Raw genomic sequence first — 12,818 nt, forward strand, 5'->3', positions numbered from 1 at the left:
AATTCTCATATTGATCATCCAACGTCACAGTTAAGAAGAATTTAAAATCATGCCTATTTGTAATTCCTTACAGGATTTCTGCTTTTTGCTTTCCACAAGAGCTGGAGGTCTAGGAATTAATTTAGCCTCTGCTGACACTGTTGTTATATTTGATTCTGATTGGAATCCACAAAATGATCTTCAGGCACAGGCTAGAGCTCATCGAATTGGGCAAAAGAAACAGGTATTTTTTATTCCCCTTATTTTATTCTTTTAGAATCTTTTTTTATGATCAATAAGTGATTTGGTTTACCCTCCTGGTAAGATTGTTGGAACAGTCATATTGCTGTTTAACAGATAGGATACTGAGGAGCTCAAATGTATCAGAATCACCTGGGAAGTCTGACAGAACTGAAATAACTATACTTAACTAGGATTATGCAGTCTCTTTTGATTATACATTCTGTTTACAACTGTAGAGTACAAAGTTTTGCATTTAATATATAAACTTTAAAATGTCTTCATTTGCTTATTTTAACTAAAGATTTTGCTTAGTACATTGCTACCTTTTTGTTAGCCTGTATTTTTTATCCATGTGTGTACAAGATTCTCCATGCAAAAAAGCCATTCTTATGTTATAGTCTTTATACAGCTCTCTGTAACAGGCCTTGAGAAAAACCATTTGTCATCCTTTTAATGCCTTGGTCTTTGTATTTTAATTCATTTACCTCCATCTAAAGTAGTGTTGCTCAAACGTATCCAAAGCAGGAGATATGAACAAGTAGCACAAAAAGACTTAGCTCATTTATATTACCTTTTTAAACATTCATGTTTTCTACTGAAACATATATCCATAACTTAAAACTAAATAAATTTTTTACCCAAATAATTCTCATAAAACTGTGCCTCATCAGGAATATATCATACATCTTCTTATAATTTTTTTATATTCTGGAACAGCATTTCATACCCATAAGTGAAAGTTTGTATTTAGAGTAGTGGTTCTTAACTTCATCAGACCCAGAACCCGTTTTTATGAAAACTACCCTTAGAACCCTGTTTTCTATTTTGAAATGAATATGTGTCATTTGATAAGTCAGTCTAATGCCCTAACCATGATTTAGGCAAAAAAGAGACGTCTTTTCATGTAATATATATTTCAATATATATCACTCTACTGGGATATAAAAAATAAGTTTAGAGTTGAGAGAATAAGAGCAGGACTCATAAGTACAAAAGAACAAAAGAGCAGGGGTGCATTGGTGCGTAAAAGAATAAAAATTAGTATTAGGTTAGATAATAACAGACTTTTTGTACGTTATAAAGAAAGGGAAACTTGAAGTAGGGATAACAACGTGCCAAGATAAATTACAGACTATCAAAGAGGAGAAAGTGAGGAAATGTGATATTTTCACAGGTGAGTTGGGTCTAATGTATATGTGAAGAGTCAAAATATCCCTCTCCCTGTGTTATGAATGAGATTGGGAATAGTGATTAATTGCACTGAACAGATGCCTCCTGTACTGAAATGCTCAACACATAGTGAGACTTACATTTCATTTATACTACTTAAAGACCTCGGCCACCACATTTTCTAGTTGGTGATAGAAAATAGAGGATTCATTAGGAGAAGAACCAGTAAGACAAGATACTATAGAAAGTTATGTAGTAGACCTGGGAAAAGTATCTGAAAAAGATCACAAAATAATGGCAATACCGATTTTTTTACCATTATGTTAAAAGGTTTTTTTAAATATAAACATGATATAAATATGAAATGCATTTTTATTATTAATGTTTCTTTAGATACATTCCTTATTATTTCATTATTAATGAAATATAGTAAGATTCCTGTGCTTCATGTACCTGCTATTTTAGTAGTATTTGGTTTTAAATCTGACAAAAAGGAGTCTCAGATCTCATGTTAATGTTAAATATTTGCATGCAACAACTACAGAATGAGTCGTCGTAGATGACTAATACAAATGAGTTTTATTGGTGATGCCAGTCAGTATAAGCATTTGGCAACCACTTGATAAAGATGCAAATAAAACAATATCCAGTTATCTACTGATTTATACCATAGTTGAAATCCTGAAAAAATTAGTGTGTATTGTAACTTTGTAAAAATGCTTTTGTTTATATTAAAATAGAGTTAGAATTTAGACTCAAGATATTTAAAAAGGGTTTTTAAAAAACATTTTAAAGACTTGAAAGACAGAGGATAATTTTTCATTGTGCCAGAATGTCCAGTTTAATATAAAATGTCTAGTATCCCAGGTCCCTGCGCTCTAAATGCTGGTAAGCCCACCTAATTGTTGTGACAACTAAAACTGTCCCCATAACTTTTCAAAATATCCCTATATGATGGTACTATTTGATATAGAACCCAGGCTGGCCTTGAGAAATAGGGCAAAATTACTACACATCAATTTTTGTCTATTTTGGAAAGCTTTCTTCTAATGAAGGGCATCATTAATTTAGGGAGTGGTGCAGAGAATTTTGGATTATGTGGAATGATGAAACATTAATCAGAATTGAGGGAACTGGTGTAAGGTTGTTGTAAGTTCAACATTTTTTTCCTTCTTTCCCAGCTAAAAAGATAATTTAAAAATTATTGTCATTCCTTAAAAAAAGAAAAGCAAATAAAATCCTCTATCCAAAATGCAAGAAGGAAGAGCATACCCTCAAAAGAATCTTTAAATTGGAGAAACGCAGCTTTAAACATTGCTATATGTTTTTTTATTTTCATTTTGCTTTTGACCAGTGAAAACTTCATTTAAGATAATCTTCAGTCTATTTACCAATATTTGGGCACTTCAGATTAGCAAAACAAATCTTGTTTTACGGCATTGTATGTTTCATCACATGTATCTTTACAGGTGAATATTTATCGCCTAGTTACAAAGGGATCAGTTGAAGAGGATATTCTTGAAAGGGCCAAAAAGAAGATGGTTTTAGATCATCTTGTGATTCAGAGAATGGACACAACTGGGAAGACAGTGCTACACACAGGTTCTGCCCCCTCAAGGTAGTTACTTTACTATAAAAAAAAAGTCATTTTAGAATCATAGCATACTCATTTCTCTGAAATGTTATATACTGTGACTAGGTCATTGTACTATATTTAGTGTTGTAATTTTTTTATTTTTTTAAGCACTGGACTAATTTCTAGTCAAAGGCATACATTCAGTATCTGGTTTCACCACTCTAGTTTTGTAATCTTGGGAGAAGTCCTGTTAGGTTCTACGCTTCAAGTTCTTTAGTTTTAAAATGAGCATATGAATAGTACTTGACCTATCTTTGTCGTATAACTCTTGTAAAGGTGACTGTGTCAATAATTAATACAAGTGCTATGTTAAATTTTTAACTGTTAGTATGTAGTATTTTTATTTGTTTTTCCTGATTTTAGTTCTACTCCTTTCAATAAAGAAGAGTTATCAGCCATTTTAAAATTTGGTGCTGAAGAACTTTTTAAGGAACCTGAAGGAGAAGAACAAGAGCCTCAGGTAAAAATAACTTGCCTCAAAATGTGTCGTCTATTTTAAACTCTAAGTATGAAGTATACTTACTTTAAAATATATTAAAGTATATTTAAAATAAAGATTTCTTTCTGATTATAGGAAATGGATATAGATGAAATCTTGAAGAGGGCTGAAACTCATGAAAATGAACCAGGCCCTTTAACAGTAGGAGATGAATTACTTTCCCAGTTCAAGGTAGATTTTCTTTTTCTTTTTAATTTTTCTTTGTAGTTATATAAATTGAGAGGGACTGATTTTTTTTTTTTTTGTCATTCAGTATTTTATTAAATATGTTCTTTAAGCACAACTAGCAAGATAATTTTTGTATAAAAATTTTTCTCCCTTATTCTGACAGAGCAGTAGCAACCTGATTTGAAAGGGACCAAATCATTTATGAATAGTTACATTTAGTGGGATTTGAAGTGCTGTTACTTCCTAATTAGCACCTACAGTAGTGCTTGGCAAATAGCATGTCCTCAGATATTTGGATAAGGAATGAATATGATCTGTTATTTAGATTTCCCCAACTGAAGGCTTTTAGATGATTTCTATTGGAGCAGTTTTTGACATTAGGTTAATTTAAACAGTGTCACAACTAAGAAAACTCAAGTAGATCAGACAAAGTAAGCAATAAGCTCCTATTAATATTTATAAATACCCCTGGTTTGGTGAAGACTAAAAGGTTGCAAGGAGTCCTAAAGCAACACAAGTCAGCTGACCCCATAGAGTAAGTTGTGTGCCAGTTGTTTAGTATAAAGAAGCAGGTTTCTCTATATCCTAGCCATTTTCTACAAGCTAAGATTTTTGAGGATTAATTCAGTTTATGTCATTTGTTCATTCAGCAAATTTGCATTGAGCACCTCCAACGTGCCACACACAGGGATAGAGCAGTGAATAAACTTGTGTAATTTTAATGGATCACTCTGGCTGTAATGTGGAGGATATACTACAGAAAGGCAAGAGTTGAAGCAGGGGGATAAGTTAGAAGACTATTTCAGTCATCCTGACCAGAGGTGAAGGTTTCTGGAACTGGCACTCACTCTGCGTGTGATGTAATTCGCTCTTTTTCTTTACATCAAGTTATACTATTTGCTTTTAATTTGACTATTTGGCAGTTTGAAAAAAGTCACTGATAAGTTACCTAGAGTAAATACTGATTATTTTTATACGAGTGAGTTGATACTCATACACAGATTCCTTTAAGGCTATCATCACATTTAAATGACAGACATGAGAGAATAAACACTACATTTTAGCCCTGTTCCTTATGTGGCATAAGCCTAGTTTTCTTGTCTTCATCCAATTAACTATAAGTTTTAATGTACTAATATTGGAAGTTAGCTTTAATGAGCGTTTTCTTTATACCAGACTCTGCACAATTCCTTAAGTGTATTATCTTACTTAATCCTCACAAAAGTAAGTGTGCTGTTACTATCCCCTTCTTTTAGAGATGAAGAAACTAGGGTTTACGGAACCTAAATAAATTTATCTATGGTCTCAGAGCTCTTTATGTCTTGTCAGTAGCTCTCTGGGTACTATTTTTATGATCATAAAAATTAGAATATTGAATTGCTCTATAGCACCTGGTAGTTAATGGACTGGTGTGGTACTTCCTGCAGAAGGGGATTTAGCATGTTACTACTATAAATTACTTTGTTGTTGTTCTGTTGACGTCCTCTCATTCTGTTGTAGTAATAATTTTGCTGAGCAGCAAGGCAAAAGAGAATTGTTCTTGAAAGAGAATTCTTAGACCTCATTTGGTTTGATCTACATGGCCTAATGAAGAAATGAACTTAGATAGTTTAGTAGTCATAATTGGTTTAATCCATAGTCATATTCAGTATCCTGAGGATATTTAAGTTTTATTGTCTTATTCTAGTATGCCACTTACTCTCTCCCTAAAGAAGAAAAATATGATTTAAGAATGAGTTCTTCAGTGCTTATTTTGTTAAAATTCTGGAATTTATCAGGTTGCCAACTTTTCAAATATGGATGAGGATGACATTGAGTTGGAACCCGAAAGAAATTCAAAGAATTGGGAAGAAATCATTCCAGAAGATCAAAGAAGACGATTAGAAGAGGAGGAAAGACAAAAAGAACTTGAAGAAATTTATATGCTCCCAAGAATGAGAAACTGTGCAAAACAGGTGACTTTTTAATTGAAAAGATACTTCTGTAATTTAAGAGTATTCACACCTGTGCTGATCTTTTTTTGGTTATGAGAGCAGTTGGTACATAGTTTTCTTTTCTTGTAATGTCTTCATCTGATTTGATAATGTTTGCCTCATAAAATGAGTTGGAAAGTGTTCCTTCCTCTCTGTTTTTGGGAAGAGGTTGTGTGGAATTGCTATTATTTCTTCATTGAAGGTTTGGCAGTATTTGTCAGGGAAACCATCTAGGCCTGGAGTTTTCTTTGTTAGAAGATTTTTTGAGTATAACTTCAATATCTTCTGTAAATATAGAACTATTCAGAATATCTGTTTCTTGGGTGAGTTCGTTTCTTTTAAGGAATTTATCCGTTTTATATAAGTTGTTGAATTTATGGGCATAAAGTTATTCATAATGTCCCGTTATCCTTTTAGTGTCTATTGAATATTTAGTGATTCCGCTCTTTTCATTCCTAATAGAGGTAATTTTTTTCTTGATCATTCTAGCTTAAGGTTAATTTTTTTCTTCTTTTCAAAGAAACCACTTTTTATTTTCATTGATTTCTGCTCTTATTAAAATTTCTTCCCTCTTGCTTTTGCTTTAATTTGCTCTTTTTTTAGTGTCTTAAGGTGTGAGGTTGGGCCATTGAATCAAGCTATTACTTTTCTAATATTAGCATTTAATGCTACAAGTTTCCTTTTAATAAGCACTGCCTTTTCTGAATCTCCTAAATTTTGATATCTGTTGTTTTCCTTTTCATTCATTTAAAAATATTTTCTAATTTCCCTTGTGACTTCCTCTTTCACCCATAGATTTTTTTGGAGGTGTGTTGTTTGATTTCCAAATATTTCTAGTTTAATTCTGTCATGGTCAGAGAGCATACCTTATGTGATGTGAATTTTTAAAAATTTCTTGATGTTTATTTTATGGCCCAAATGAACAAAATAATCAGATTTTTAAATAATGGTAACAGTATAATGCCAAGCTATATTGGATCCTGCAGCAAAAGGACAAAAACCTTAATACTAGATTTTTTTACGTTAACTTTTGTTTTGTAGAATATTGCATTACAAGATGATTTGTCTTGATTACTGAGTTTTCTGGTGCCTCCTTAAATTTTGAGTCTGAAGCAAGTGAGGGACTTGCCTCACCTTCATCCTTGTCCTGCTACCCTTCCCCCAGGGGTAGAGTTTTTGTTGTTGTTATTGTTTTTATTGAGGTCATAACACTTTGTAACGTTGTGAAATTTCAGTTTTACATTATTATTTGTTAATCACCGTACGTATGTGCCCCTTTACCCTTTATGCCCATCCCTAACCCCCTTCCCATCTGGTAAGCACTAGTCTGTTCTCTTTGTCCATGTGTTTGTTTATCTTCCACATATGAGTGAAATCATGTGGTGTTTGTCTTTGTCTGGTTTGTTTTGCTTAACGTGATAAGGGTTGAGTTTTTTGTTTTCCTTTTCTTCTTCTACAACCATATCAAGTCTTCACCTGTGCCCTCAGTTCAGTAGATAAGAATGGTCTGGCAAGGCTTCCTGCCTGTCTCCTCAAAGGTGACTACTCCCATTCTCCAGGCCTGTACCCCAAAGGAAAGTTTTCTCTCATCTTCCACCCTGCTTCCAGTCTTTCTCCTGAACACCTGGTGGAGAAGTGCCTGAGGGCAGGTGCAGGTCCTATGTCTTTGGTTCCCAGGGATCCTATACTCTCCTGGTAGCCCACACTCAGCCTTTAGAAAATTGTAGCCAGCTTCCTCCTACCTGCTCATATGGTACTTGATGTCTACCATTCATGCTCTTCACAGGTGAGCCAGCATTCAAGTCCCATCTCTTCTTACAAGATGCTATATTTCCTTATATTTTAGACTACTAGATTGCTTTGTGATTTTGATGCATTTAAGAAAAGTTAAGATTTTGTAGATTAGATCTATTGTTAGAGTGGGAGCAGCCTACCAACTGTCTACATCCTAGCAAAAAGGAAGCCAAATAATGTGTGTTTGGCCTGCAAGTGACCATGTATGTAGTTCCTTGTTCATATTTACTTCTTTAAACCCCATAATAGTTTCCTTGTATAGTGCATGGGAGGCACAGCATTGTATTAGATCTTGTGAATGGATGAGAAGAGGTTAGAATGAGGAAGAACTGAATACCATCCTTGACTTTCACTTAATTTTCAGCATATTAGGAATTTAGAATATGTACTGAGACTTTGTAAAAAAATTCCAAAGACTTACAGAAAATATGTTTTGATGCATCTCTTAAAGAACTCTAATGGATGTTACAAATAGGCTTTTATGTAGGTTCAGCTGGCCTTTTTCTCTTTTAAATATTTGGTCAGCCTAATTAGAATACCCATAAGTAGATATTTAGGAGAACAGAAAAAAATGACACATAGTCAATCTGTCCACCTGGAGATATCACTAGTAATAATATTTTTATGGTGTACGTAATTCCAGTATTTTGTTTAATACATGTCATTTGCCAGATTTAATGGAGTCATATTTGGAACTTACTTTCTTCCCTTTGACAGTATATAATGAATGTTATTTATTCTATAGCACAATTTTTAATGGCTTCTTAACTTTCCATTGTCTAGATTATTTGTCCATTCTCTTTTTTGATGAAAATGTAAATTGCAATTTTTTTTTACTTTTATGATATAAATTATTTTATTGGCCAGTGTTTCTGTACATTTCTGATCTCAGGAAAAATGCCTAGGAGTGATGTTGCTCTGTCAGCAGAATCATAGTTTTTAAAGCTTTTGATATAGTATTGCCAAATTGCCTTCTGTTCCAGTTTAAATACTGAGCAGAGTTGTATGACTGTCCATTTTTTGTACCATTACCAATGTTGGCTATTATTGCTTAGTTGATATTACTCAAGTTGATGGATTAAAAAAAGAATTGTGTTTCTTTGTTACTTCACATTTTAAAAAATTTGTCAGTGAGGTTGTATAATTCTGTGTTTATGTTATTTGATTGCTTGTTAATAACCTTTCTCATATTTTTACAAAAGGACAATGGGTGTTTTCCTGCTGACTTATAAGAATGCATTAAATATTAAGGCTTTTAATAACTCTTTGTCATTAACATGCTATATTTTTCTTTTGTTTGCTTCCATAATTTTGTTTGTAGAACATTTTTGACATATAGGAGAACATCTGAATTTGTTAATTCTGTCAAGCTCTCCTCTTAGAGTATTTTTTTAAGCTCTTTCAATAGAAGGCTTCTTTAAGGTGGGGTAAATTTTTTGTTTTCAAATTCCAGATTAGTTTCAATGGAAGTGAAGGGAGACGCAGTAGAAGTAGGAGATACTCTGGATCTGATAGTGATTCGATCTCAGAAAGGAAAAGGCCAAAGAAACGTGGAAGACCACGGACTATCCCTCGAGAGACTATTAAAGGATTTACTGATGCAGAAATTCGGCGGTAAGAGACTTCAGACCATTTTACTTCAACTTGCTTTTGTTGTAATAGGTTGAAACTAAAATGTGGAAATCCCATAATTATTATGATGAAAGTTTTAGAGGAGGCAAATATATAATTTTATAGGGACTGTGTGGTTCCGCTTTTGGGTGTTCATTATTACTATGAAAAAAACCAAGTTTGAGGGGCTGGCCCCGTGGCGGAGTGGTTAAGTTCGCACGCTCCGCTGCAGGCGGCCCAGTGTTTTGTTGGTTCGAATCCTGGGCGCGGACATGGCACTGCTCATCAAACCATGCTGAGGCAGCGTCCCACATACCACAACTAGAAGGACCCACAACGAAGAATATACAACTAGGTACCAGAGGGGCTTTGGGGAGAAAGAGGAAAAAATAAAATCTTTAAAAAATAAAAAAAAGAAAAAGAAAAAAAAAGTTTGACATCTAATCTTTGCACATTATTTACTTATTGTTAATTTATTCAGACTGCTAAATTTTTTTTGGTTTTATTAATGTGGTTCAGAATAGTGGCCCTTTTGAATAATGAATGTTTATTTCAGTACATGAGATTTATTTATTAAAAATTTTCATTGTATTTATGACTCCCAGCATTGCTATTTTTGTGTGGGAAGTTTCATATTTTCCTACTTTTTTAACACTGAGATGATTTGCTTTTTGAAAGTAACCATGTTAAAAGCATTTCTCCGTCAAGCTAGGAATCGACATAAGATTGGCCATGCAGGGAAGTTGTAGTTTTCTTTCAAAATATATTTGTTTGTATAGTCAGATTTATTTAAGGAGAATGGGATAACAGCTTATTTTTGTGTATGTAATATTTTTGCTTATGAAGTTTGTAAAAAGGTTGTTCATTGTTGTGTTTTGAGAGTTTTTTGTTTCAAGTCATTGTATCTCTTTTCTTTTAAATCATAGACCTGACTGATAAAGTTCTTCCTCATTCTTTCTACCAGAAAACTAAATACACTCTTAGATTTAATTAAGGGTGCTTTTATGACCACCTGATTTGCTGGACTTTCTGTCTTTAGTTGAAGAAGCATTTCAACTTCTACTTTTTCTGGATATTTGCCCTCATCCATCAACCACTTGGGTAGCTTTGTTCTTAAGTAAAACTTTTATTTTCCATTGTTGGTATAATACCACACATCTGAATTAAAGCTGTATTCAGTAAACATTTATCAACACTTGGAATGTGAGGAGGTGTAATATGATTGATAAGTCTGGAGACACTTCCTGTGTTAGCCTTGAACCTTTTTTATCTTGTGAAAAAAATAAAATAATTTCTAAAATAAAATTTAGCTTCTATTGTTTTATTTATATTGGTTTCTAAATGTCATCTTGGGTGTTAAAATATGTCTTGTCTTGGTATATCTTAACCTTTTAATATTTTTGTTTCTAGCATAGTTTATTCATTTTTGTTAGTCCCTTGAATTAATTTTTGCACTAACAAGTATTTTCTTATTTTTATACATTGATAAATATATCTATTATTTAATGGATAATTAAGCCCACATTTAAACCAAACAATTATTTTCTGTTAGGTTTATCAAGAGTTACAAGAAATTTGGTGGCCCCCTGGAAAGGTAAATACATTTATCATTCTCATAGAATTATTGAATGTGTTATTTGCTGTCAGCTTTATTTATTTATACTAATATTCAGTTTAGCTACTTTGTTAAATTTGCTTTAACAGTATAATTACTCTGTAGAAAGCAAATTTCAAGTAGACTTTTCTGAAAGGTTTTTGTACTATCCTTAATTTTTTCTAGTCTCTAAAATTTTATCTACAAATAAAGTTTTCTATACAATGCATGTCTATAAATTACTTTGCATTTTTATAATTATAAGGTACTTTTCAAATACTGGCTCATTTTTTCATCACAAAGTTCTAAAATCCTTAGAGATTTATCCTTAGAAAAGTTGAGTTGGTAACCTAGCCTTTTGACTTAAAGACCAGTTCTATTTTCCCTTACTAGGGGAATTTTGTGAAGTTTTCCTAATTATAGCTTTGTTTACACAAACTATTAAAATTCAAATTGTCAAGTCAGGTTTTTTTGAAGTTATTAGTTAATCTCAATAGTTGTTGGTGATTTGAGTATTCTTTTGTCTTTTGTTGTGGCAAACCCACTGAGTATAGAGTGGCAAAAGACTCACATTGGTTTAATTTTATTTTTTCTTCCCAAACTCTTCTCTTAAGATAGAGGTATTTTCTGTTTTATTTTGAGACGACTTGCATGAAATACAATGAAATACTTTCATAATTATTTTAGATGATGAAAAAATGTTTTGAACATTAATCATTCTTCATATTATTTACTCAGTGCATAGTAATAAAAATTATATAGCTTTAATCTTAATATCTTTTCATTTATAATTATTATGATACTTTACCACCTCCTTTTGAACTCAAGATTCAATCAGTTATGAAAAGCTTTTATAGAATTGTTACATAATCTTCAAATTTGGAGCATACCATTTGCTCTGTAATGAATTGGTCAACTTTGTTATCTTTGAATGTATAAATGAATTTTTTTCCCCGCCTAATCATCCTGGTTCTTGGGTGTCTTGTGCCAGTTATGTGAACTAGAATTTGTAGATCATGCAATAGTTACTTGTAGAGCTTAAGATAGAGTGAAACTTGGTCTGTCTTATATGACTCTACTTTATTCTGCATATTTACCTGAAAAATGTATTATTTTATTACAGATTAGATGCAATTGCTCGAGATGCTGAATTAGTTGATAAGTCAGAGACAGACCTCAGACGGCTAGGAGAATTGGTACATAATGGTTGCATTAAAGCTTTAAAGGATAATTCTTCAGGAACAGAACGAACAGGTAATATTAAAATGAGAGGGGTTTTAAGAGAGATAAATAGAAGTTTCAAAATATGCTTTCCTTGAGTTAGGTAGGTACTGTCTCTTAAGTTACCTATTCATCAGTCTTAAAGATGTTCTATAAAACAAAGCAAGGCCATTCCTGGGTAATAGGAAATGGGGAACAGAATTGTATTATCGAAGGCAGTAGAATCTATCTACCTGATGTATTCTGGCTGGGAGATATATCAGGAATTATGGTTAGTTCTACTTTTTAGTATAGATGACTGGGAAAAGATTATAAGCATACATATGTGATGTTGGTTTTGGGCCTAGTTACTTCATTATAATTACTTTACACTTCATCTACCTAAATAGAAATATTTAGAGAAGATTTAGTAATCAGATGTACTGGAAAAAAATTTTATTAGAACTGTTACTTAGAGGCTGATAGTATTAATAGATGGATGTATCTTGTGCAATTGATAAAACACTTAATTACGTGAAAGGCTTTTTGTGAATCCACATCTGCTATATTACAGTCACTATTGTGTACTGAAATACTTGTGAAATTCAAGGTTTTTCAGCAAGCCTCCCCTTGATAATATAAATAAATAACACTTATTAATGTAGGTACATAAGTAATACTTACTAATGTAAGTAAAAGCATATGTTATTTTGTATTTTGTAGAATTATGTATTTTATACTTTTTTACACTCTTTTAAAAAAAACTAAGGTGGTAGACTTGGAAAAGTGAAGGGTCCAACATTCCGAATATCAGGAGTACAGGTGAATGCCAAACTAGTCATCTCCCATGAAGAAGAATTAATACCATTGCACAAATCCATTCCTTCAGATCCAGAAGAAAGAAAGCAGTGAGTTATTTACTTTCTCCATTGTAAAATATTTATGGTTATT

At 32.5% G+C, this 12,818-nt stretch overlaps 1 protein-coding gene across 2 annotated transcripts in view; it reads left to right on the forward strand.

The window, feature by feature from the left end:
• Positions 1-12,818, forward strand: part of CHD1 (chromodomain helicase DNA binding protein 1) — a 78,988-nt gene that overhangs the window by 46,397 nt on the left and 19,773 nt on the right. For both annotated transcript variants that reach the window (XM_014867161.3, XM_014867171.3), the window contains exons 19-27: positions 74-223; positions 2,862-3,010; positions 3,392-3,488; positions 3,603-3,698; positions 5,474-5,650; positions 8,916-9,076; positions 10,626-10,667; positions 11,791-11,921; positions 12,637-12,775. In XM_014867161.3, coding sequence (XP_014722647.1) covers positions 74-223; positions 2,862-3,010; positions 3,392-3,488; positions 3,603-3,698; positions 5,474-5,650; positions 8,916-9,076; positions 10,626-10,667; positions 11,791-11,921; positions 12,637-12,775 — 1,142 coding nt within the window. The remainder of the gene's footprint in view (positions 1-73; positions 224-2,861; positions 3,011-3,391; positions 3,489-3,602; positions 3,699-5,473; positions 5,651-8,915; positions 9,077-10,625; positions 10,668-11,790; positions 11,922-12,636; positions 12,776-12,818) is intronic.

Source organism: Equus asinus, chromosome 9 (genome assembly GCF_041296235.1).
Source record: "Equus asinus isolate D_3611 breed Donkey chromosome 9, EquAss-T2T_v2, whole genome shotgun sequence".
Taxonomy (NCBI): Eukaryota; Metazoa; Chordata; class Mammalia; order Perissodactyla; family Equidae; genus Equus; species Equus asinus.